We start from the raw sequence: 26194 nt of genomic DNA, 5'->3' as shown, positions 1-26194 counted from the left end.
GGGGGGGGGGGGGGGGGGGGGGGGGGGGGGGGGGGGGGGGGGGGGCGCGGGATTCACCTGCCCTGTGGCGCAGGACCATGACGTGCCTGAAGACAAGATCTTCCTGCTGTCGCTGCTCATGGCAGAGATGGGCGTTCACTCAGTGGCCTATGCCTTCCCGCGAGTGAGAATCATCACTACGGCGGTGGACAAGCGCGTCAACGACCTGTTCCGCATCATCCCCGGCATTGGTGAGGCTGCCCAGCCCGGGTCAGTGGTGAATCAGGCCAGATAGACCTGAGACCCCCACCACAAGGGCCTGCTTCTTTCTCTAGGGAACTTCGGTGACCGTTACTTTGGGACCGACGCTGTCCCTGATGGCAGTGACGAGGAGGAAGTGGCTTCCACGAGTTAGCTGTGCAGGCTGAGCCACCCCCACCAGTCCCCGCCTGCCTCTTGTCTCTTGCTTTCCGAGTACAGAGATGTTAACTTATTTTAATTAAAAAAGATGTTACCAATAACTTATTCTATACATTTTGTAAAATAAATAAAGCTTTAGGAAAATGAAGCTGTGACTGGTTAGCTGGGGGCACAGCACTGTCCTGCCTGGGATCTGGGCTTAGGGAGTGGCCCCAGGGCTGTCCCAGTCCCCAAGCGGCAACATCACCGTGGAGGGGGCGGAGCTGAGGGGCCCTGATGTCCCCCCGCAGACGAGGGTTCCTGCTCTTGCTCTTGGCTTTCCTTGCAGTCCAGACTTGGTGCCAGGGTTAGGAGAGGGCAGAGCTGGGGCCACAGCTCCTGGCTCTGCCTGATGGGCCCCTTGGTGACTCCCTGGCCTGGACCTAGGGCGCTAGGTCTCACAAAAGGCACCTCCTCTGCACCCCCCCCCCCAACCACGTGTTTATACCATCAGGAGACCCAGCGGAAACTGTGTGGGCAGCTGTAGGAGGAAATAAGGAGCTGGTCCTGGCCACTGGCATGAGCCCCAGTTGCAGGGGGAGATAGCCAGGGCCTCAATGGGCCAGCTGTGCTGCTCAGGGCCAGAAGCCCAAGTCCAACCCTGCCTTCACTGCTCCTGGCTCGAGGGTGAGGACAGGCTTCTCTTCCTGCTCCAGACAGCCCTTCCCGGCAGGCCTGCCTGGGTCAGGGGTGCACGATGCAGGTGCCTGGGCTGCCTCGGGTGGGCTCCAGGGGGGCTCCTCTGCTCTCCAGGCCTGGCTCTCACCTCTTTCCTGCCCCCTGGTCTCCTTGCCTCCCCCCACCTCACAAAGGCCATGTCATGGAAAAGCTTGTTGTAGGCGGGGACAGGAAGTCACTGGGTGGGGGCCAGGCCAAAGGCGGGCCGATAAAGGCGGGAGGCTTGTCCAAGGGGTGGCCATGCACAGGGGCAGAGGACCAACATGGGGCCAGAGGTCAGCAGGAGGGGCTGCTTCTCCCCAACCTGGTGAGTGGACCCCTCTCCCATATCTCCAGAGGCCCCATTCATTCCTTCCTTCATCCTTGTGCTGGGAACCTGGAGGCAGCAGCAGGCCTGGCCCTGCTCAGGAGGTGTGACAGGGACGTGAGGCTGGGAGGAGGCCATTCTGTCCAGTCAGTTCTCCCCAAATGAGGAATGGGGCCATGAATGAGGAGCCCAGCAGGGCTGGGGCATTCCTGGGAGGGCCCCTTTAGAGTCCAGCTAGCACCTAACCAGCTTCCTGAGAATAAATCAACCTCACACATGCACATGCATGTGCCACCACCGCCACACACATGTATGTCTTATTCACAGCAGCACAGTGAGCACATGTCCATAGACACACACATGTGCATGTGTGCGCAATGCAGCTCAGGGCTGGAAGGAGATGGCACAGCTGCCCCCACCCCACTCAGCCACCAGCCTGTCGGGGAGGATAAATTCCTCCCTCTTCTTGAAGGTCCATGGAGGCAGGGGCCTAGGGCAGAGCCTGGAGGCAGAGACCTGAACCAGAGGCACTGCCTTCATCAGAGGCAGCTCAGGGAGGTCACAAGTTAGGGCAGTTCTTGAGCCCATTTCCTGCCAGGGCCCTGCAGGGTGGTGGAAGTGAGCTACCTTCCAAACAGCCCTAGGGAAGGGTCTTCCAGTGCCAATGGCTGGATAGGGCAATTCCTCCGGCCCCCAGGAGCCTTTCAGTCCCAGACACAGGACGAGGATCCAAGAGCTAAGACTTTCCTGGAAACAACACTCAGCACAGCTGCTGAGGGTATCAGGGGCTTCCAGCTAGGGGAGAAGACTTCCGTGGTGTTCTTCAGGGGTGGGTGAGTCCATCCCAAGGAAACCGTCTGATGGGCTGTTTGGGGGCTGGGAGCCAGGTGGCCTTTGTGCTGCCTTCTGGGCATCTGGGCTCCTCTGGGCCAAGCAGAGGCTAAAGGGTGCGTGTGCAGGAGGCACCTAGAGGAGAAGTCAAGGAGAGCTGTGAGGATGGGGCCACAGCCTAGAGATACCCTCAGAGCCTGGCAGGGGGAGAGGTGGGCAGGATGCAGACCTGGAGCCCCTCCCTGCACTTGTTCAGAAGTTCCTATGACACTCAGGGTGAGGGTCCTTGAGGAGAAACCAGCTGCTGAGGGCTCCACCGGTCGCCCTTGGGCAGTGACTCCAGGACTGTCCAACCTGAGAATGGTGAGTCTCCAGGGTCGTTCTCAGGTTCGTCAGCCCATGAGATGCTGCCCCTTCCCCAGCAGTGGCTGCCAAAGGGAAAGGGAGCTTAGGGGGTCTCTGCAGAGGATGGGGCACAGACCCAGCATTAGGCACACGTGGTTGTCAGCAGGTCGTGTGTGCCCACCACACGTGTTGCCTGTAGGAGGGTCTGGAGTGCTGGTGAGGCCTGGGGGAGGACTCCACTGTGTGGTGCCTCAGGTGGGCCACCTGGAGTCAGCAAGCATCCCCCAAAGCACCTGGATTCCTGGGGCTCCGGCCTGATGCAGCTCGAGTGCTCCAGGGTGAGTCCTGGGAAGAGGGCGGCCTGCACAGGTTCCTGGCCAGGCCTGTGGCAGGAGGCTGGGGGAACTCTCAGGTCCTTCAAGGTCAAGCTGAAGAAGGCAGGGAGCAGGAACGGAGGGAGCAATGGACTCAGAGGTGCGAAGGGGCAGGGAAGCAGGCAGCCGTTGGATCTTAGCTATGCTCCGGTTAGAAGGGTGAGCATGGGGCAGTTCAACATCCGGTTCGTGGAGACCCGCGTCTGTGACCACCACAGGATGGGGCCCCAGGAAGGACTGGGTTAGGAGCAGTGGCGACTTCAGGGCAACATATCTGGGGGGCGGCCAGCGGAAGGGTGGGCCTAGCTCTGGGCGCGGGTCCTTTGGCGCATCTGGTCACCAACTAGCTTCCAGCTTTGGGCGAGGACCTGCCCAGGCCTCACGTGGCTGGGGGTGGGGCTGGACCTGGCTCTCCCCTCCCCCCCACCCCCCCCCCCCCCCCCCCCCCCGTCCTTCGCCCCGCGCCCCGGCAGCACAAGGGGAGCTGATGCGAGTGTCCCCAACCCGGCCAGCGTGGAGGGAGCCGCGGTCCTGGGTGCTGGGTGGCGAGTCTCGGGCCCTGGTGCCGCCCACGCTCGGGGGTTGGGGTCCGGCCCGGGGCCGAGGGTACCGGAGCGGCCCGCTCGAGGCGCCCTCCTCTAGTCGCTGCTGCGGTCACTGAGCAAGAGGAAGCCTTGACGCCCGGGTCCCAGACCCCTGCACCCCCCGAGGGGACTGGCGCCTGCGGTCGCCACTGCCCAATCGCCCCTCCAGCTTCTGGAACAAACTGCTTCCAACACTGAAGCCGGTTGGCGCTTCCGGGGGTTCGGGCGGGGGCAGCGGACGCGGGGCCTGGGGCGCAGACGGACCTTTCCTGGTGGCCCGGGCCTAGAGCGCCCCCGAGGGCCACTTACCGCCGGATCAGTCCTGCGCTCGCCTGTGCGCCTGGGTCCACCCGGACGCGGAGCAGCGGCGCGGTCCACGGGGCGGGGGGCCGGCCGCGGAGTCCCCGCCCCTCGTGCAGGCGCGGGAGAAGAGCGCCAGCAAGGCCGCCTGGGGGGCGGGGCGGGACGGGACGGACGTGGCCGAGGACCCCTGCCCCACGCGGCGACCGCGACCTCCGCCAGGAGCCCCGCGTCCCGGGACTGCGCGGGCCTTCAGAATCTTCCCGGAACGCCCTTCGGCCCGTAGACCAGGAGTCGGGGGGCCCGCTGCCCACCGCCCTGAACGTCTATCATTAAGGATTGGTGTTACTTCACATTTCTAAGAATCCCATATAGAAAATACTGAAAATAATCAGCGTGAATTCTACCTAATTAAGATAATCCAGGGGCCGACCTCGTGGCCGAGTGGTTAAATTCGCGCGCTCCCCTTCGGAGCCCCAGGGTTTCACCGGTTGGAATCCTGGGCGCCGAGATGGCACCGCTGTCAGGCCACGCTGAGGCGGCGTCCCACATGCCACAACTAGAAGGACCCACAACTAAAAATACAAAACTATGTATCGGGGGGCTTTGGAAGAAAAAAGAAAAATAAAATCTTTAAAAATAAATAATGTTTAAAAAAAGATAATCCAGACGACTAAACAGTAGGGAAGAATGGCTGAGGACACGAGGGCTGCAGGCGGGGACAGCGCCGGCGGGGCGCGGCAGTCGGGGGGCGGCAGGGAGCAGGGCAGCGCCGCCCAGCAGGGATGACTACCGTCAGCTGTTTGTGTTAATTCATGTGATGTAGCTGTACAGCCCCTACGATACCGCAACTAGACCCAGATGTAGCGACATGGATTGATCAAAAAAACCCCTACAAGTGAATGAAACTGATATTAATTCAATACAGTGTAGTACAATTTATGTGAAGTTTTAGAAATCAGCCATACGTGATTTAAGATGCTGAGGGTTTAAAACCACGGACAGAAATGGACTGAAGTGCTAGTGGCCACTGGGCTGCAAAGAGAGGTACAAATGGGTTTTTGCTCTCACTCTCACTTTTTTTTCTGCTTTTTCTCCCCAAATCCCCCATTTAGTTTTGTATTTTTAGTTGTGGGTCCTTCTAGTTGTGGCATGTAGGATGCCACCTCAGCGTGGCCTCATGAGTGGTGCCATGTCTGCGCCCAAGATCCGAACCGGTGAAACCTTGGGCCACCAAAGCGGAGTGCATGAACTTAACCACTCGGCCACAGGGCTGGCCCCCTTTGCTGTCATTTTTCCTTTTACAGAAAATGTGAATCAAGCTGCTTCCTATTTCTTGTGTCCGAGTGGTTTGTTTCAAGATGTTTGTTACATCAATATTGGTATTTTTATGCTGCTTTTTTAAAGCAAAATATTTCTCCCTTGCACTGAGCTAAGACCAAAGGCACACAACGAAAGTCCAGCACCCCACCTGGGGACACAGGTGTGAGAGAGATATTAACTGAAAGGCGGTGGCAGGTGGCATCTGTGGCCCAGGCCTGGTTTCTCTGGAGGCAGTTGCTGCCCACAACCCCACTGGGGCTCCTGGGTCAGGAGCCCACCCGCCTCCATGTGTGCAGGACACACGTGGCCAGACAGACAGACTCCCAGGGACACACTCCCTGGGGCAGAGAGCCAAAGCCTGCACAATTCTCTCAGGGTGAGGAAACAGGCAGAGTGGGCTGAGTCTGCGCGACGGACGCCCCAGGCTACGGCCGGCACCGTGTCTGGGGAGTGGGGCCTGTCTGGGCCCAGGCTGGTCCCTGCTCCTCTCCCTCTGCCTTCAAGGATGGCAAGGGGAGGAGAATCTCAAACCCACCTGGCAACTGACTGCTAGAGGGCCAGGCAAGAGGATGGACCTCACCGGGAAGATGGGACAGTCGTGTCCAGCCATGAAGATCCTGTGCACTCCACACTGATGCCCTGGGCGGGGCAGGCAGGGGGACAACACTGGGAAGCCTACCCCAGAATGGCCAGGACCAGAGGTGGACGTGGACGGAGCTGCCTGAGGGTCAGCACAGAGCATAGGCCCAGCCACTGCCCCGACCACAGTGAGGTCACTGCCACAGAGGTTGTGAGGGGCTGGCCAGCCTGCATGGGGTGCCCTGTGCTATCACCCCCTCCCTACCTTGTGCGGCCATGCTGTGCAACAGCTGCAGCCCTGCTCATCCAGCTGGACGGTCACTAACGGGCGACAGGATGGAAGGTGGTGCCGCTGTCTGTGGGGCGGCATGGAGGTTCCCAGAGGCTGAGGTGGGAGGAGTGAGTGATGGTCACTAGGTTGGGAGGAGGGGACTCCAGACGTGGTGTTTCAAAAACGGAGAAATAAACCAAACCCACACACAGACCAGGCAGGTGGGAGTGAGGTCCCGGCCCCCAGGGGACTCGGGGGCTCGGGGTCAGCTACCCCCTCGGTGAGACGCTCCCGACAGGACTCTGCAGGGATCAGGAAGGATGACGCACGCCTGGAGCACCTGCAGTGGGACGTTTATTGCACAACAGTTACCTTTATTCCAGGCCACACTCGGACACACGAGACACAGACCATGTGGAAACCCTGACCCTCCCACCAGCCCCGAGGTGTGCAGTCAGGGCCAGTAAAGGGCAGAACCAGCGCATGGACAACTGCTCTCCAGGTATTTGCATTTAGTTTTTGTTTTTTTTTTTTAAAGATTTTATTTTTTCCCTTTTCTCCCCAAAGCCCCCCAGTACATAGTTGTATGTTCTTTGTTGTGGGTCCTTCTAGTTGTGGCATGTGGGACGCCGCCTCAGCGTGGCTGATGAGCTGTGCCATGTCCGTGCCCAGGATTCAAACCAACGAAACACTGGGCCGCCTGCAGGGGAGCGCGCAAACTTAACCACTCGGCCACAGGGCCGGCCCCAGCATTTAGTTTTTAAAAACGACGTGTATGTATATTTCAGTGTCAACTGCCTCCCCTCACTTAGCTTGAAACATTATCCCGTTTTCCAGGGAAACAGAATCTACCAAAAGGTGCCACCTGTAGGATCCTGCAGATGGTACTGCCTGGCGCTGCTCTTCCCCGTGGGCCCTCCCAGGGCCGACCAGGGCTCAGAACAGAGACCTAGCAGAACGCAGCTTTGTCCCTGACTGTGTCTGCTGCTTACACAACGCGCTTTAATGTTCCAGGGGTGGGAAAGGTTTCCAGTCACCACCTCGATGTCACACGGGGATGCTCACCTGTGGGTTAGGTGAGCGTGACGGGAGGGCACCCAGAGATGGCTGAGACACTTGTGCCCTTGGGAGCTCTGGCACCCTGCCCTGGAGAAGCTGACACTGGCAGGGGATGGCCACTTAAGTGTGCTCAGGCGCCACACCCAGCCATCCCCTCAAGTTCTAGATACACAACAGGGTTGGCATTTCTTTCTGGGCACCTGGTGAAGGGGCTCACTGAGACCCTGTTCCTGTCCCGACTCACCAAGAAACCAGAGGCCATTTTGGAGCCAATTTTTATTGTACTTGTTGCTTCGCCGCTGGACACAGCAGAAACGCCCGCTGCGTGATATATACATATACACATATGTACACACACGGAGATACACCCACTGCCCACACCGACAGCACAGACGAGCCAATCGTGCTTGTAAGGACAGTAAAAATGTAGCGTTTGCCAATTCCACAGGAGGATGATTCACAACCAAAATAACAAAAACAGGCAAGTCCTGCGTCCCATAGCTCAGCATACAGAGAAAGGAATGAGATTCAGTCACTTTTTTCATATCCCTCACAACCCATCCCCTGGGAGGATGTGCTGAGAGCCAGGCAAGGATGGATGGGACCCCAAGTTCTGCCCACGCATCGCCCGGCCCCGCAGCAAGAGCCCGTGTGCGGCGCCATCCTGCTCATTGCTCTCATGCCAGGTGCCAGGTGCCAGGGAGGCCCCTTGGCCCCCCAGACCACCAGCTGCCCCAGTGGGTGTTCCTCCAGCATGAGCTCACCTGGAACAACCCGCAGTTAGGACATGCAGGAATGATCCTAGCAGGGCCTTTCCCTGAGCAGGAGCCTTGTGGCCAAGCCCAGAGGCCCACAGAGTGGAGACGCCACCTGCTCCAACCATAGCACGCACCTGGCTTCTTACTCTAACAGGTTCTAGCAGGTGCTGGCTGCAGTGACTGACAGAGAACTAGGAAGGCTCACACGCTGAGCGGTAAGACCTAAAGCAGTCTGAAAACATAATAAAGCCAAAGGAAGACGAGAGAAGACCACGTCACCCAGAAACAGAAATCTACACACCAGTGCTCCCATCAGATGCCTGGCATTCCTCTCTCACGCTTCCTGCTTGCCGCCAGACACTGCTCTGGGTGCCTGTGGGGCAAGCACTGCCCTTTGTGAAATGGGATAGGCTCCGGTGTGCACTGACCCCAGCACTTCTCTGGCCACTCACATTAAATGACACCAGCACTGGCCACACATGACCCCGGGCCTGGGCAACCCTAGAGTGAGGGCCGAGGTGCTCCTGTCACTGCTACAGGAGGCAGAGGGTCGTCCCCAACTTAGCACACAAACGGGGGTGTCCCTCCAGACTCAACCCCTCTGCTCACCAGGGAAACAGACAGACCACCAAGAAAAAGGGAAATGTGTCCAGGGCATCCCTGTCCTGCATCAAGACAGGGGCCTGGAAGGGCGGGCAGTAAAGCCCTGGAAGGGGCTCTACCTCTGAATCACAAAGGGGAGAAGCCTTTGGGTCAGGGGGAAGCCTGAGGTCACATCTGGCTCCTGAGCGCCCAGCCTGGTGCACTCTTCACTATCACCTTGAGGATTACCATCACTGTCAGGACTTACTTAGTTTTTACAAATTCTACAAGAGACTGGGTCCAACGACTTCCAGACCTGCCTCTTTTCCAGGCCACCCCCGGTCTCCAGGGGAGCTTCGTGTTTCTAGGAAGTGATCCATAAGATTCTGTAACTGACACTCACTTTGACACCCGTGGCGAGCCCAGAGCTGCAGGGGTCCCCTGAAGACCCCACAGAGGGGCCTGGCTGGGCTGAGGCCAGGCCCCTGTGACACCACAGCCACCGCAGAAGGGGGGGCTTTCTACCTTAAGTCTAAGCTTTGAACTTGGTTCTTGGCCATTCTGGGGAGAAACTACTCACTTCCTCTTTCCAGAGACATCACAAAGGTGACTGTGGCCTGCCTCTCAGGCTGAACCCTTGCTGCTGTCTGGGACTGGCACAGATCACCCATTGTCTTGCCTCCTCCCTTGTTCCACGCTGAGTCAAACGACGAATTTCTTATCCTTTTATGAGAGATCTGATTTTAGCAAGTTATTTCTGATTTAATATCATAGTGTGTATCTTCCATCTCACCAAATATCTGCATGATCATTTTAATGAGAAAAAAACAAAGCAAAAGGGGACCAAAAAACTGCCCAAGGACCTGGTGCTGGCCTGCACGAGAGGTCGGCTGGGGGCCCTGGCACTGAAGTGGCTCTGCCAGAGCCGGCCAGGGGCCTTCATATCAGCACAGCTTTCCAAGAGACGCACACTCTGCCTGATACTGCTGTTCCTTCCAGACACTTCCTAGCCAACACGAACCTACTCTCTGCACGGCCCTCGGGGGCAGGCAAGGGCGGCGGGGGAGCTGGGGCCGTGTGTCAGCAGACGGTTGGGGAAAACAGTGGGCTTTGGGAATATGTTCTGGTCTGTCTGAGCCAGAGAAGGGCCACTCACGCAGCCTTCTCCTCCTCGTTCTTCATCCCTCCTGGAAGTTCAGGAGACTCCCAGCAACAGCCGTCAGGGTTGCTCTGCAGAAACCAGGCCCATCTGAGCCACATGGCTCTCCTGTCGCAGGTCCAGCAGGGGCACAGCATAACCCACGTTTCCTCAGTCCCTCTCAGCGGGGGCACCACCCACAAGGTCTGGGACACAGACAAGAAAGACTGACTTCCCACAATTCACAAAAGATGCGGCTTGAGACAGAGGTGAGGGAGCATTCTCGCTGCTGGCTAACAAGCCAAAGGGCACAGGGTTCCCTGGGACTGACCCTCCAAGGCCACAGTGTGCCTTCGGTCAACATGGCCCTTCTTCCAGGAACCCGACACCTCCAGCTCTGCCTGAACCATCGATGGCTGGCCAAAGGGGGCAGGTGAAGGGAGGCGGGTGGGTGGGGCTCTGGGCAGCAGAGAGAGGAGGGCTGCGCTCACTATGCGTGCTTCGGGCTGTGCTGCCACGTGCCACCAGTGACCTGGACTCTCAGCCCCTCTGGCTACGCTAACTGGGCCGCTGCTGCCATGTGTGGTTCTTAGAGATCCAAAAAGGGTTATAAAGAGGCCAGGGGGGCCTGAAGGAATGTGGAGGAGGAGGCAGGGAGGGGAGGGGACTGCTGGAATGTGGCCTGGCAGCCCAGCCTGTGGCCTGGGGGGTGCGGGACAGAGGAAACCCAACCCCACCCCTGGCAAGGGAACACACTAGAAGGACAGGAGGCTCAGGTCTGTGCAACACGGAGACCCAGGCTGGACACAGGCATAGAATGTGGTCTCGGGACCAGGGCGCTCCTGCATTTCCCACAACAAACTCGCCCGCAGGAGAAACCCTGCCACAAGGCGCAGCAAGCAGGGCCAGACCCTGCAAACTGTCCTCGACACGAACACCACGGAAATGCCAGTGGCACTGGCACTGGGAGGATGTGCCTGCTCCTTCCCAGCAGGGGAGTCCGGAGGCCCTGCCTGCGGCCACACAGCAGGCAAGACAGAGCGGGACCAGGCTCCGCAGCTCCCACCAGGCAGCACCCGCCTCTGTGCCCACAAGCGCAGGGGAACGGGGGAGCCCCTCCGGCCTGGCCAGGAGGCAGCACGCAGCTGTGGCCCATCCCCTGCGCCACCTGACCGAGAGCCCGAGGGGCCCCACCGTCCGGCTGATGCGGTCACGCAGCACACATCCACAACACAGACACGGAACAGAACCCCAGACATGCTATTAAAAAAGGAAAAACAGAAGAAGACCGTAGCTAAACTGCTTTAAATACTGCATGCTACGCACTTCATGGATCAGGGATCGACGGATGGGCGGGCACAGAGGCGGGAGGGGCCTCAGCGCGGCCGTGGCAGGTCGGCAGCTGCCCTTCCTCCTGGCCAGAGCGGCTCCCCTCATCTCTGTGACACAGTTCATGATTCTAAGGTGGAAGCGGCCGGGTGCTGATTTATCCTCTAATCGTAGCTTCTTCTGAACTTAATTGAACCCATCGGTGTGGTAGCTGGGGTGGGAGTCGGCCGTGAGCTGAGTGGTCTCTGTGGCAGATGCTGGCTGGATGACAATCGGCGTGTCCGTGGCCTCTGAAAAGCAAGCACACGCATGCTCACTGTAGGGACAGCAGCCTTGACACCAGGTCTCACGAACAACCATGCGGCCCCCCAGCAACACCATCCTTGTGTAACAACGCTCGGTCGCCTGGCCGCTGCTCTACTGGGGTCAGAGGTCGTAGGACAAGTGCTCGAAGGAGAGAGGCTATCTGCTGACCTCCGCCCGACACAACCTTCCTCAGTCGCCTTAGGTCACCGCCAGCCCTTGGCCCCTCCCCAGCTACTTGGTCCCTCAGAACTACGGCTACCACAGTTCGCGGGTGGGGACAGCCTCTGCATCTGCTTTTACCTCAAGTGTCCACGTTCACACCTCAACAGTCCCAGCTGCCACCACAAACACTCCCGGCACAGTGTCAGTGCCCTCCTGTTTGACAAGACAGGTTGACACCATTCAGGGCCCGTTCTGGCTCTGCCCCACACACACACCAGGGCCTGGGGCCGGCACTCACCCCTCTCATCAGACTGCAGCTGCGCCTCCAGGTCCTCAGGGGACACGTAGAACTCGGTCTCCTCGCCCTCGGGCGCCTTGGGCTTGCACTTGCCGCAGCAGCAGTTGAAGCAGCAGCACAGGCAGCAGCAGCAGTAGCAGCACGTGAGGAGGCCACAGAAGACAAAGAGGGCCTGGGGCAGAGAACAGGAGCGCTGGCACCACGGTCTCCGGGGACCCCAAGACCCCAGTGGGCAACTGGTACTCACCCCAGCCCACCCACCGTGAGCCTGCAGCTCGTGCAACAAGAGCGACAGAGGGTTCTCTTCCAGACCAAGAAGTATAAAGAAAGAACTTAAAACGGGAAGACAGGAGAGACAGAAAGAGATCAGTGGCTTAAAGAAAGGTAATTTTGAAGGTGGGAATGAGGGCTGACTAGTAAACAGCAAAGATGGGCTGCCCACACACGGCTCAGAGCCAAGGAATTAGTCACATGCTCTGACCTTACATGTGACAGAAGCTTTGAACGAATCAAGGAGAAGAAACATTAAAAAATCAAACAACTGAATGACATGTCCAAAGTTTCTTAAGTTAGAGAGAATTCAAACAAGTCTTCCCTAATAACAAAAAAGACCTATCCACAGCATGATGAAAAAGTGTGTTTCGTCTCTCTTTTTAAGAATGCACAGTGATTCATGAAAGAAAATACGTTGCTGCCACTGGCTCCACACTGATCTTGCTCTGTGCACCCTGGCTCGTTGCAGGCAGGCTGCAAGCTAGCTACAAACAGCAGGCAACGGAAACTTTTCCCCATATTCACAGGGATGAGGAAAGACTGCCCTATGCCAAAACCATTTCTCAAGAGTGCAGAGGATCTGAGAAGTGCGCGGACGCTGTGAGGTCTGAAACCCTACCGGCGCGAGCTGATCTCAGCGTGCTCTCGCTGCCGTCGAGCCGGCGGCCCTCACCTTGGCCCACCAACTGGAAAGCACGAAGTAGGTGTTCACGTTCTCCTCTCCGAACTGCTCGGCCACGTAGAGCCCGAGCGAGCCGTACTTGTCGTAGATGTTCCTTTTTGTGGCGTCCGTCAGGATGGCGTGGGCGTTGTTGATCTCCTTAAACTTGTCTGCGGCCTCCGGGTTATCGGGGTTCTTATCAGGGTGGTATTTCAAGGCAAGTTTCCTGCAAACCAAAGCCATTTCCTGGTCTCGCGTCTCACCTTCACCACCGATGCAGGGCACAGAGGGAGAGATGCTGACCCATTTACCACCTCGCTTCCAACTTTCCTCCGAATTCAAGAATGTCAGGGTCAGGAGAAATGTACAGCCACTTCAGGGTGAGCCTCCCAGCCCCGCCCATCCACAGACAAGAGTCCCAAGGGGAGAGCTGGCCTGGCAGAGGGGCCGGCTTGTGCACAGCCTGCAAGGGCCCACTCCCGGTGACCATCACAGCACAACAGCAACCCTACCGCTGACCTCTAGCGGCCTAGTGGCCAAACTGCACGTGTGGCAGATGTGGTGAGCCAGGAGGGCGTGATGAAGGCATTTAATATTCGTGTAATAATTCTACTATGCTAAGAGCACACAAGACCACTCGAAGTGTCTGGATTAATGACAACATCTGTCTCTTACCGCTTACTCAAGACACTGTACGTAAGGGTTAAGGCCTTCGAGGTCAAGCAGAAGGCTAGAGCAGGGCGAGGACATGCTGCCGTCACTGTGTCAACGGCGTCCTGAGCCCCTTGCTCGGCAGGCTCAGACCTGCTTCCCTGTGAACTGTCTGCTCCAGAGCCAGCAGTTCGTGTTATCTCCAAAGTGCTGTTTTTTGCTGCCAAGAAAACACTAATATAACAATTTTAAGCTATAAGGGGACACACTAGCCATACAAAGATGCAATGGAACTGTAACAGTTAAATACAGACTTGGCCAGGAAAACCCACATGCAGTGGTTCTTGGTAAATGCAGATCAAACCACACAGGTGCCAGAGTCCTGGGAGTCTGGCCTCTTACCGATAGGACTTTTTAATGTCATCCGAGGTTGCATTCTTGTCCAGCCCGAGAACATGGTACAGTGATTCTCCAGAGGTAGAGAGTGAGCGCTGTCTCTGATCTGCCATGGTAGGCTAATCTACAAGAAAATGCAAAGAAAACACAAAAAGTACAGATAAAAACTCCAAGCGCAGGGCCGGCCCCATGGCCGAGTGGTTAGGTTCACACGCTCCACTTCAGGGGCCCAGGGTTTCACCGGTTGGGATCCTGGGCGCGGACATGGCACCACTCAACAGGCCATGCTGAGGGGGCATCCCACACGCCACAACTAGAAGGACCCACAACCAAAAATACACAACTCTGTACTGGGGAGATTTGGGGAGAAAAAGGAAAAATAAAATCTTAACATCAAACAAAACAAAGCACAGAGCTGACAGACTTTACTCCGTATGACTATTTTAAGCAAAAAATCACAAGCTATTCCTGGGGGTCATAATGCCACAGAAAGAACACACTCAGCTACAGCAGAAAGGAGGGTGGAGTGGCCCCACAACGGGGGCAAAGGGCAAAGCCTCTAATTGTGAGTGTGGAGTGCTACAATGTCGCTACTCTAAGTAGACTGTAAAAAATTATGTTTACTGTAATCCCTAGAGCCACCTCTAAGTTAAAAAGTGAAAAGAAAAAGGAAAAGGAAACTCTTTGGACTAAAACCTCCAATTAAAGGAAGAGACTGTCAGAACGGATAAAAGTGCAGGACCCAAGAGCCTCAAAACCCACGGAGCCAGCACTGACAGGATTTAGGGAGAGGCAGACAGCTCCACAGAGACAGACCTTCAACTCCCCTTTCAGCAACCGACAGGAGAGACAAAACACCAGGAAACACAGTGATAATCTAAATAACGCTGTCAGTCACCACAGCCCAAGCAGCCTTCGTGCGACCCCGAGACCTGTGAGCACACGCTGTTCAAAGTCACCACGACACACACATGCTGGGCCTAAAACAAGTTCCAATCCCTCTCAATGGACCGCAGCCATACACAGTACATTCCCTGACCTTAAGAGAATTAGAAACCCAGCAGTAAGTACCTAGAGAAACCTCAAGTATTTAATATTAAACAATACACTCCTAAATAACACGTAGCTCAGAGGAAAGTCACAAGGGAAATTAGAGAATATTTTGAATTAAATAATAACAAAATACAACACATTAATCAAGACCTAAGGTCCAAACCTCATGAAACTAGAAAACAACAAAGCCAAAAGAAACGGAAGGAAGGAAATAATACAGAGCAGAAAGCAACAGAATAGAAAACAGATAAACAATAGAAAAATTTAACAAAGCCAAAAGTTGGCTCTTTGAAAACAACAACAAAATTGATAAACAGGCCAGACTGATGAAGAAAGAAACAAATGAATCAGCCACATGAGGGATAAAAGAAAGAAGGGTTATCACTACAGACCCTACAGGCGTGAAAAGATAAAAAGAGAAGGTCACAGATAATTTTATGCCAAGAAACTAGATGAAATGGACAGATGCTTTGAAAATTACAATTTACTAAAATTAACACAGGATCAAACAGAAAATCTGAATAGCCCTATATCCATTAATACAATTGAATCTGTAATAGAAAACTTTTCCAAAGACAATTCCAGGCCCAGATGGTTTTTCTACCAAATATTCAAGGAAGAAATGACATCAATCTTAGACAAACTTTTCCAAAAACAGAGGAGGGGCCTCTTCCCAACTTGTTTTGGAGGCCAGCACGACCCTGCCACCCAAACCTGACAAAGACATTACGAAAAAATCCTTCACAAACACAGATGCAAAAATCCTTAGCAAAACACTAGCAAACTGAATCCAACAATATACAAAAAGTTATATACCTCATGTTCAAGTAGAAATTATGCCAGGAATGCAAGCTTGAGTTAACATTTCAAAATAAATCAATGTAATTCATTAGATTAAGAGGACAAATGAGATAAACCACATGATCATCTCAATAGATTCATAAAAGTATTTGGTAAAATTCAACACCAATTCACGATTTTAAAAACTGTCGGCATATTGAGAACAGAAGGGAACTTCCTCAGTCTGATAAAGGACCTGCAAACAAAACCCTACAACCGACATGCTTAGCAGTGAAATACTGAACACTTTTCTCTTAAGATTAAACATGACGAGGATGCCTGCTCTTATATCACTTCCACTCAACACTGTTTTAGGACCCTAAACACTGCAATAAGGAAAAAAATAAATAGAAAGACATAAAACTATCCCCATTCACAGATGACTTGGAAAATCCTAAAGGACCTACAAAAAAATGAGCAGAACTAGATCACAGGATACAAGTTTAATACTGAAAACAATCAACTGTATTTTTATTTTAGAGCAGTAAACAATTGGAAAATCTCATTATACATAAATTTCCTTCTCAGCAGCATCCAAAATTATTTAGGAGTAAAATCTAACAAGACATACAAGACCTCTACAATGACAACTACATATTGCTGAGAGAAATAAAAGGCAATCTAAAAAAATGGACATTTACCATGCTCATAGATTAGAAGACGCAGTATTGTTAAGATGTCAGTTCTCTCCAGATTGATCTATAGATGCGACACAATCTTAACTCTAATCCCAGCAGGCTTTTTTTGTAGAAATTTGCATGGAAATGCAACAGGTTTAGATTAGCCACAGCAACGTTAATAACAGGAACAAAGCTGGAGGATTTACCCAACCTGGTTCTAAGATGTACTGTAAACCTATGCTAATCAAGTCTGCTTGGTACTAGTGAACAGACAGACAGACCCACACTCACAGGCGAGCCACATGACGGGAGGAGATAGTCACATCACATACATCTGAAAAATAAGTCATCCACAATCCATAAAGACCCCTCACACAACTCAATTATTAAGACAAATCAAATTTATAAAAATGGACAAAAGATTTGGACATTTCAAAAGATAAGATGGTCAATAGTACACGAAAAGATGCTCAACATCATTAGTCATTTAGAAATGCAAAATAAATGAGACACTACTACACATCTACTAGAACAGCTTACAATGCAAAGACAGACTATTTCACGTGTTGTAAGGACGTGCAGCAACGGACTCCCACCTATGCTGCAAATGGAAACTGGCACAATCCCTTTAGAAAAGTCTGATATACTTGAAAAAGTTAAACATACACTCACCAAATGACCCAGCAATTCTGCTGCTAGGCATGGTACTTACCTACAAGAAATGAAAACATATGTCCACACAAAGACCTACAGACGAAAGTTCATACAGCTATATTCACAACAGCCAAAATTCGGAACCAACTCAAATGTCCACCAACAGGTAAATGGATAACGCAACAATGGGATGCTGCTCAGCACAAAGGGAACGGGCTGCCAGCACGCGACACGTGGTAACTCTCAAAGCATTTTGCTGAGTGAAGGGGCCAGACCTAAAAGAGAATGTGAGAGTCCCATATATGAAAGTCCAGAAAATGCAGAGTACTCTACAGAAGGCTGATTGACGGCTGCCTGAATGTGGGGGGCAGGAGGAGATGGATTACGAAGGGGCTCAAGGAAACTTAGGAAAACTGTTTAGCGCACACCTACCACAAGGTCTGGCTGTTCCACCCCTGGGTGATTATCCAAGAGAAAAGACTGCATATTTTCACATAAAAACCTGTGCACAAATGTTCACAGTGGCTGTGTCTGTAACAGCCCCAAATGGGAATCAACTCAGATGTCCTTCAACTGGATGACTAAAAGACCGTGGTACATATATACTGCGTAACACCACTCAGCAAAAACAAAACCATTGATGCATGTAACAACTCGGATGAATCTCCAGGGAATTACACTGAGCAGATAAAAGCCAATCCCAAAAGCTTACATCCTTTATATAACATTTTTGAAATGGTAAAATGTTAGAAACGGCAGACAGACTGATGGTCACGGATTAGGGAGGGGAGGGGAGCATGCCTCCACACGGGGTCCACGAGGGGCCCGTGGTACTGGCAACACTCAGGACCTTGATTCTGGCGGTGGAAATACAAACTCACACAGGTGATAAAAATGTAGAGAAGTTGAAACACACACACTTAAGGAAATGTAAAAATGGGGAAATCTGGGTAAGACGGGTGGATCATATCAACATTGGTACCCCAGTCATGATATGAACTACAGATCTACAAAGTATCAATGGGGAAACCAGGCAAAGAAAGGTGTTATTTCTTACATTATCTGAATTAAAACTGGAATTAACAGCTAATTGTTGGACCAATTCAAGGCTACCTGGTTGGTTTAGACCATTAAAATAACGTTTAACTAGAGATAACACAGCGTATTGGTACCAGCAGCAAAGGCCAGATCTAAACCAACCAGAAACCATAAAACACTGGAAGGAGAGACTTCAGATGTGATCTCGCCTAATTCCCTCACCTTACAGAAGATCAAAGGGAAGCCCAGAGACAGGAAATGGTTTATCAAAATTTACACATAATTAGTAAGAAGAGCAGGCCCGGACGCCCGCCTATTTTTTTGAGGAAGATTAGCCCTGAGCTAACTTCTGCTGCCAATCCTCCTCTTTTTGCTGAGGAAGAATGGCCCTGAGCTAACATCTGCTGCCAATCCTCCTCTTTTTGCTGAGGAAGAATGGCCCTGAGCTAATGTCCATGCCCATTTTCCTCTACTTTATATGTGGGATGCCTACCACAGCATGGCTGCCAAGCGGTGCCATGTCCGCACCCGGGATCTGAACTGGCGAACCCCGGGCCGCTGAAGCAGAACATGCGCACTTAACCCCTGAGCCACCGGGCCGGCCCCAAGGCCCCGCCTAACTTTAAACTCAGGGATCGACTGCACTGAGAAACACCTGCTGGCCCACTCCCCACTTAAGGCTGACCACCAAGGAAGAGCTGTGTCATCAGCAACACAAAGGCGCGTGTCTACAGCTGCAGCCACCGCTCAGTTACAAACAGAATCAACTACCTGTCCAGTAAACACCTGCTGTGAGGTTCACAGTGATGCCCCTAAGAGGGGCTTCCACCATCTCGCCACCATTTCTGCATCTGGCGAAGAGACCAGTGGATGGGCCAAAGCCCAGGAGTCGCCCAGCTCCATCACTCACTTGCATCTAGTAACTACCTGGGGTCAACCATCTGAAAAACGAGGGGATGGACACAATTTCTAAACGCATTACTGATCTAACAATCTAGTCTGATTACAGGCTACTACTGAAAAATAAGTTGATGTATTCATAAGCACCAAAACTCAGAAGCAACCAAGATGTCTTCCAGTAGGTGGATGGATAAACGAACTGGGGTACATGCACACAACGGACTATGACTGAGTGATGAGACAAAATGGGAGATCAAGCCATGAAAAGGCCATACACTGCATGATTCCAAGCATACAGCATTCTGGAAAAGGCACAAGTACGGGGACAGTAAAGAGATCAGTGACTACCAGGGGTTAGGGGAGAGGGAGTGGTGAAAAGGCAGAGCAGAGAGGGCTTTTAGGGGGATGAAACCCTTCTGCAAGATACCACACTGGTGGATGCGTGTCCTTGTACATTTGCCAAAACCCACAGAAGGCGCAACACCAAGATGAAACCTAATGTAAACTATGACTTTAGTTAATAAGGTATCAATACTGGATCATTAAGTGTAACAACATACCACAATACAAGATGTTCATAAGACCTGCAACTGTGGCGTTGGGGGGAAGAACACAGGAACTCTGGACATTCTGCTCAATTTTTCTATAAACCTAAAACAATTCTAAAAAAATAGTCTATCAATTAAAAAATAAAACACAAAAAATAGTTGATGATCCCACAGGAAAAGGAGCAAACTTTCAAGTTTTGGTATCCTCAGAGATTGAAGGCTATTATTTCTATAAAATTAACATAAGCTGTGGAGGGGGCCAGCATGGTGGTTAAGTTCGTGTACTGCGCTTCAGTAGCCTGGGGTTCACAGGTTTGCATCCTGGGAGTGGAGCTACACACTCATCAAGCCACGCTGTGGCGGTGATCCACATACAAAACATAGAGGAAGACTGGCACAGCTGTTAGCTCAGGAACAATCTTCCTCACCAGAAAAAAAATAAAATAAGCTGCGGAGAAGAAGGAGCACACAAGGATGCGACGGTCCTTGGAAGTCACCACCTGAGCAGCAGAGCTGTAAACCAAGCAGATGGGCACAATAATGCACTGAAAAGGCTGAAGGCCGAAGCACAGAGAAGACACAGTGCAGGACGTATCTTAAGAGAACCAGCACAAAAAAAACAGAACAGATGAAAAAATCTGTTTAGCAGGAATTCAAAAGGCAAAGAATACAGCCAACTGAGACAAAAGTAAATTAGAAACAATAAATAAAACTAGAGCCGAAAGAAAACACACATGTGCAAACATGAGGCCCCATCAAGCCCCAAGGCCACACACAAACATCCTGCTCAAAACCAAGAACCTCCCAAAGCAAAACAGTTTCAAATCATAAAGAGAAAAGATTTTCAGCCTAGAATTCTACTACCAACCAAATTCTGGGTCAAGAGAATACATAAACGCAAAAGTCTAGAAGGACTGCTCATGCACTCTAAATGAAACATGAGGGGCTGCTTCAACAAAATGAGGAAGGAAATCACGAAAGCAGAAACATGTGACTAAAAAGGTGGTGTGTGGGCATGCAGCAGCAGAAGGGCGGGCGGCAAGAGCCAAGAGGAGCCACTCACAACCCTGCGGGCGGCAGGCGCTTACACTCCTTCCCGTGCCTAATCACAACACACAATGCAAATGGTAAGATGACTCTCACAATGGAGAGGAGCGTGCAGGTGTGGATGGCCAGAATGTGCCAGGCCCCTCGACTCCCTCCAGGGACCCCTTGACTGCAGGACTGGGTTCCCTCACAGGGCAGTCTAAGGGGCCGCCACTGCCCTTGCCCCCACAGCCTCACGAGGCAGGAGCTACGGCAATGATACCACAGGGGAAGAGAGGGAAGCAGACAGGTGAAGTCAGGATGTGAACCCAAACCGAAGGGCACTGCCTCTTGGCATAGGGACACCAGGAAAGCCACCTTGTCCCCAAGCCTAAGGGATGGTGATGTGTTGCTGAGGGCAGAAAATAAAACAGGTCTCAGAGGCACCTGAGGGATTATGGGTTTCGGAATCAGGATGTGGGGATTCTAAGCCCAGTCCTGGAAGCTCCTTGCCGTGTAACCGGGATGAGCCCCACAGGGCTCAGTCTTCCTCACCTGCGGGGGGAACAAAGACATGAACCTCAGGGCTGGGCTGGCACAGAGCCAGCAGACCATGGGTAAGAAGCAGGCTTTTCACTGATGCTGATCAAGTAGCATGTTCTAGTCCACTCTCCATTACTAAGTATTTTATCCATTTACTCTGTAACAGAAGTACCACAGCATAGTCAGCTTTAACTACTACCCATTAAGTAATTTTTTTGGTCCTCAGGAACTGTTCCAGAAAACACAAATTTAACAAATTATTTTCTATTCTCAGTTACTCAGTGACTGCTAAATAGTTGGTTTCTAGACCCCATCCACAGCAAAATATCAATAATTAATACTTTCACGTCTGTTCTTTAAAAGTAATTGACTATATCTAAGTTACTACTAGATGTCTTAGACATAGTCAATTACTTACATTAAGTAGTCAGCTACTTAATGTGACTGAAGAGAATTTGCATTTTAACTTTTCCATTTTAAATTATGACTCAGGGGCAGGCCCCTCGGCTCAGTGCTTAAGTTTTCGCGCTACGCTGCAGCAGCCCAGGGTCTCACCGGTGTGGATCCTGGGCGCAGACACGGCACCGCTCGTCAGGCTATGCTGAGGTGGTGTCCCACATGCCACAACTAGAAGGACCCACAGCTTAAAAAATATACAATTATATACTGGGGGGATTTGGGGAGAAAAAGCAGGGAAAAAAAAAGAAGATTGGCAACAGTTGCTAGCTCAGGTGCCAATCTTAAAAAAAAAATTGATTCAAACCACTTGAAGTCAGCGAGTGTGCAAGACAGCACAGACATCACTGCAGCGAATGCCAAAACTTCCTCATCTCAGATAGAGCCAGCCTGAGAAAAATCAATAGACACCTGGTTTAGCTACTAGGTAAGCTGATCATTTTGGTTCATTATCTGCTTCTTAACAGGTACAGACCATAGACTTTAAAACTTTAGAATTAATTTTCCTAGTTTCAACGAATTGCCAGTAACTATATCCAAACTTTAAAGGCTATTTTTTACTTTTTATTGAGATGATAGTTTACAACCTCGTGAAATCTCAGTTGCACATTATTGTTTGTCAGTGGTGTTGTAGGTGCACCACTTCACCCTTTGTGCCCACGCCCCACCACCCCTTCCCCCTGGTAACCACTAATCTGTTCTCTTTGTCTACATGTTTAACTTCCACATATGAGTGGAGTCATACAGAGATTGTCTTTCTCTACCTGGCTTATTTCACTTAACATAATACCCTCAAGGTCCATCCATGTTGTTGTGAATGGGACGATTTTATCCTTTAAAGGCTAATTTTGATAAACAAAAACACATCTCCTCAAACCAGAGATTAAAAAACAAAGTTATGTATCCTGAGCCATTTGTGACTAGCAGTGTTCTCTTTCTTGTAACTCCAGGAGCATCAATCTGTAATACTTAGCACCAGAACATTAGCAGAATAATATCTGCACATTTCTGACCCAATAATGCTATAATCAGGTTAAGTTCTCCACAGACAGAGGAACAGACTAATGTTCACATGGATGCGAGAACTTACGGAACAAGGAGCTTCTAGAAAAAAGCACTTGGTGACAAAGTCCAGCCAGTGGAGACAAAACACAGAGAAGGTGGTCAGAAATGGAGACCAGGGCAGCAGGTCTGCAGCAGGCATCGCACCCGCAGAAATCCAAGAAAGAGACTCAAAGTGGTGGGAGCCATGGCGATAAATTCGATATAAACATCACAAACCTAAAATGACAGTCAGGAGGCAAGTGGGGAAAGTGTGTGGAGTTCTGCATCGGCCCCCGCAGGGGTACAAACCCTGGTGCCACGGACGGCATCCGTCCTTAAGGGCGTAAGTTTGCTTGTGGTGCGGGAGCAGCAACTCCACGAGTATGATGTCTATTTTCTGTTTGCCAAATTCAAGGAAAAGTGAAACAAATGCTTTTTTATTTAAAAGACTTTGCAAATATCTTTGAAAGGTAAGTATCTGGTAATCTGGTTGTTTCTGGAAAGAACTAGGGAGCAGAGGTTAAAAGACTTATTCTTTGTTGTATACCATTTCTTTACCTATTTCTATACCATCACTTGATTTTTTAATTTAATTTAATTTAATTTAATTTGGTGAGGAAGATTGGCCCTGAGCTAAGATTCATGCCGATCTTCCTCTATTTTATATGTGGGTTGCCACCACAGCATGGCTTGACAAGCTATGTGTAGGTCTGAGCCCAGAATCTGAACCCATGAAATGAGGCCACTGAAGCAGAGTGAGCAAACTTAACCACTACACCACGGGGTCAGCCCCCACTTGACGTTTTTCATCATATTCTTCTCCATGCTTTTCTGTATTATTTGAATTTTTTATAAACTTATGTATCATTTTTATAAAAACTACAAAGTTGCCATTCTAAGAGAATGGGCAGCCACAAGGCCTCGCCTAACAGTGCTTCCAGGTGTGTCTGCCTGTCCTAGAAGGCTACTTCTTACGAGCTTTACTAAGCACCTGTCTGTGACGTCAGTGGCTGGGCTGTAAGGGGTACTGAGAACCCCAGTCCACCTAGCCAACAATGTCCCCTTAACCCCAGGGGTCTGGAGCTCACCCCCACGTGCTCACTTCCCTCTTGCAATCAGAGAATCTCCAAAAACAGTCCCGACAGAGCCCTTGTCATCAGAGCTCAAGAGAAAGCTGTTTATTTGGGGTCTGTTTTGGCCACTCGCCAATCAAAGGGACCTAGATGGAGGGTCCAGTCAACCAGGGTCTAGTCAACCCCAAATTTTCCTAAGAACCAGCAAACATCCTAACGTGGACTCCCTCCCAATCCAATTTCAAATCATTCGGAGTTTTGTGACGTCACAGTGAGAGTGAGACACGAACCTTCCTTACACTTTAATGAAATAACTGACAGCCCAGTGATGACCTGCACAGCTCAAGCCTAATTTAATTACATCAAAGTTAAACACCAGAGAAGAGCAAGCTGGGTACACAACCTCTGCCACTTAGGCTTCCTTCGGTGCTGTGCCTCAAAGGATTATTTACTCCAGAGCAGGGGCTGGCAAGCTTGTCTGCGAAGGGCAAGACAGTAAACTTCTCAGTCTTACAGGCCGTCTGGTCCCCGCCGCCAGGTTCCCCATTCTCAGCTCTGCATGTGAAGCACAGAGGCACACAACATGTAAAGAACGGGCAAGCTGGGCTCCAGTGAGGCCTGGCCTAACCCCAGAACTGGGCAGAACCTCTGCCTCAAGGCCAAGTAACGGCTCTCTCGTGAGTTATTTAAGGGAAGTTGGGGAGTTAGGTCTTGCAGACGGTCACCTATGTTCACGTACTGTGGACAACCGTAAGCTGAGTTACTGTGACACTTTCTTAGTCCTCAAAGCTAACTTTGCACAAATACAAAACAAAGATGCAGGCACACACCATGACTAAGGAAATGTCTTGAATACACATTTTCAATCAATCAAGACGGCAAAATTCAAAGAAATCTGTTGCAACACAAAGCAATTAGGCCAGACAGTAGCAAGAGTGCCCACTTGTTTACATAAAACCCCTGGGAAATCTGTGAGAGAGAATGGCAGTTTTAACAGAAATCACACCAAAGTGCTCAATGTTATCCCTCATTAGTTCATGCTCCTTACTTTCAAGATTTTATTTTTCCTTCTTGTCCCCAAAGCCCCCGGGTACATAGTTGTATATATTTTTAGTTATGGGTCCTTCTAGTTGTGGCATGTGGGATGCCACCTCAGCATGGCTTGATGAGCGGTGCCATGTCCGCGCCCAGGATCCGAACTGGCGAAACCCTGGGCCGCCAAAGCGGAGCGAGTGAACTTAACCACTCGAGCCAGGGGCCGGCCCCAATTCTCCTTACATAACAATTTACGCACTATTTTCTCTGGCAACATACCTGGAAACAAGCATGCAGCAAGTGGGAAAATTTGAATCAGAAGACAAATTCACAGGTCAGGAAACAGATGCTACTGCAAAGCAGCAGTTGCTCCGACACTGTGTGAGAAGGGCCTTGGCGAGCACAGCACCTTCTGCCGGGAGCTGTGACCTGCTGCGTCACCGGCCAGGCCTCCGGGTCCTCAACACACTGCTTGGGACACCCACACTGCTAGACGTTTGGACGGGCAGAGGAAGGGTACTTCAAACAATAAACCACTGGAGACCACGACAGCTCACACAACAGACATGCTGACCCTCCCAATCACAAAGCCTCAACATATCCTGGGGGTTTTCCAACTGGAATTTTAATTAAACTTATTAAATTATGTAATATGGAACAACTACCCTTGTAATATTTTCATACCAAAGAACATAAAAACGAGATCCCCTAGTCTGCATACGCTTCTCCAGTGGAGAGGGCACTGATGGCTTCATGGACAAAGTGCTCCTGAGGAGGACGCCCTGACAGTCTGTCCACTACCGCCAACAGCTGTGCATCACGACCAGCGACAGTGCAAGACCACACCTAAGGAATAAGAGGACTTTCATGGAGTTTGCTAGGGCTTCAGTGCCTCTCACTCCGTTCAAGAGACACAAGTTTGTCTCATGCAGCATTTACCATTCTTCACGATCACTTATGCAAAAAATATTTACTGAGCCCTCCCACATGCCAGGTGCTGGGAACACCTTTATGAGCAGGGGACATGACCCTATGCTAGGGAGGGAGTTTAATGAACGCAGACACCTGAAATCAGTGTGAACACAGTTCACAGTCTTATGGGAATAAGCAAGACAGGGAGCTTATGTTTTAGGATCATTCTGGTTGCAAGATATAGAATTAATATGAAGAAAACCATGCCTAGGCACATCACAGTCAAACTGCAGAAAACCAAAGATCAAGAGAGAATCTGGAAACTGTCTGTGAGAACTGACATGTTACCTAGGGAGCAATCACGTGAACTGCACCCTTCTCATCAGAGACCACGGAAACCAGAAGGCAGTGGGGCACATCTTTAAAGTGCTGAAAGAAAAAACCTGTCAAACCAGAATTCTATTTCAAGCAAAAACATCCCTTGGAAACAAAGATGAAATAAAGACATTTTCAGATAACAGACACACAGAGACCAAGAGAACCCAGCAGAGAGACCTAAACTAAAGACAGTCATCTGGGCTGAAGGGAGGCCACCCAGGCAGGGGCTGGAATCTTCAGGAGGGAACGAAGGCCCTTAGAAATGCGAGCTGTTGAGGTAAAAGACACTTTTTTCCTTGTTTTTAAAAATACAGAGGACTGTTGAAAGCAAAAAGGCTGTGGGTTCATAATGTGGGTAAGACACAACACATAGGACATCTACGCCGAGCGGAGAAGGGGGAGGAGGAACTCGCCTGCGCGGCTTCAGTGGA

General features: G+C 51.4%; 2 protein-coding genes across 9 annotated transcripts in view; one reads left to right on the top strand and one right to left on the bottom strand.

Moving 5' to 3' along the window:
* The window catches only part of UCKL1 (uridine-cytidine kinase 1 like 1), a 13114-nt gene extending 12567 nt beyond the window's left edge, over nt 1-547 (top strand). For 4 of the 6 annotated variants that reach the window (XM_046678527.1, XM_046678526.1, XM_046678524.1 and 1 more), the window contains 2 exons: nt 74-230; nt 315-547. In XM_046678527.1, the coding sequence (XP_046534483.1) occupies nt 74-230; nt 315-394 (237 nt within the window). In that variant the 3' untranslated portion in view covers nt 395-547. The remainder of the gene's footprint in view (nt 1-73; nt 231-314) is intronic. The other 2 variants (XR_006891053.1, XR_006891052.1) reach the window with 1 other exon arrangement.
* A 6799-nt stretch (nt 548-7346) lies between these two features.
* The window catches only part of DNAJC5 (DnaJ heat shock protein family (Hsp40) member C5), a 38842-nt gene continuing 19994 nt past the window's right edge, over nt 7347-26194 (bottom strand). For 2 of the 3 annotated variants that reach the window (XM_046678649.1, XM_046678648.1), the window contains 4 exons: nt 13650-13767; nt 12609-12822; nt 11663-11834; nt 7347-11186 (listed from right to left, as the gene is read on the bottom strand). In XM_046678649.1, coding sequence (XP_046534605.1) covers nt 11083-11186; nt 11663-11834; nt 12609-12822; nt 13650-13756 — 597 coding nt within the window. In that variant the 5' untranslated portion in view covers nt 13757-13767 and the 3' untranslated portion in view covers nt 7347-11082. Of the gene's footprint in view, nt 11187-11502; nt 11578-11662; nt 11835-12608; nt 12823-13649; nt 13768-26194 lie in introns of all 3 variants that reach the window. The other variant, XR_006891065.1, reaches the window with a different exon arrangement.

Source organism: Equus quagga, chromosome 12, assembly GCF_021613505.1.
Source record: "Equus quagga isolate Etosha38 chromosome 12, UCLA_HA_Equagga_1.0, whole genome shotgun sequence".
Classification (NCBI taxonomy): Eukaryota; Metazoa; Chordata; class Mammalia; order Perissodactyla; family Equidae; genus Equus; species Equus quagga.
The sequence above is the reverse complement of the archived record's forward strand: the minus strand, read 5'-3'. Positions and strand labels throughout refer to the sequence as shown.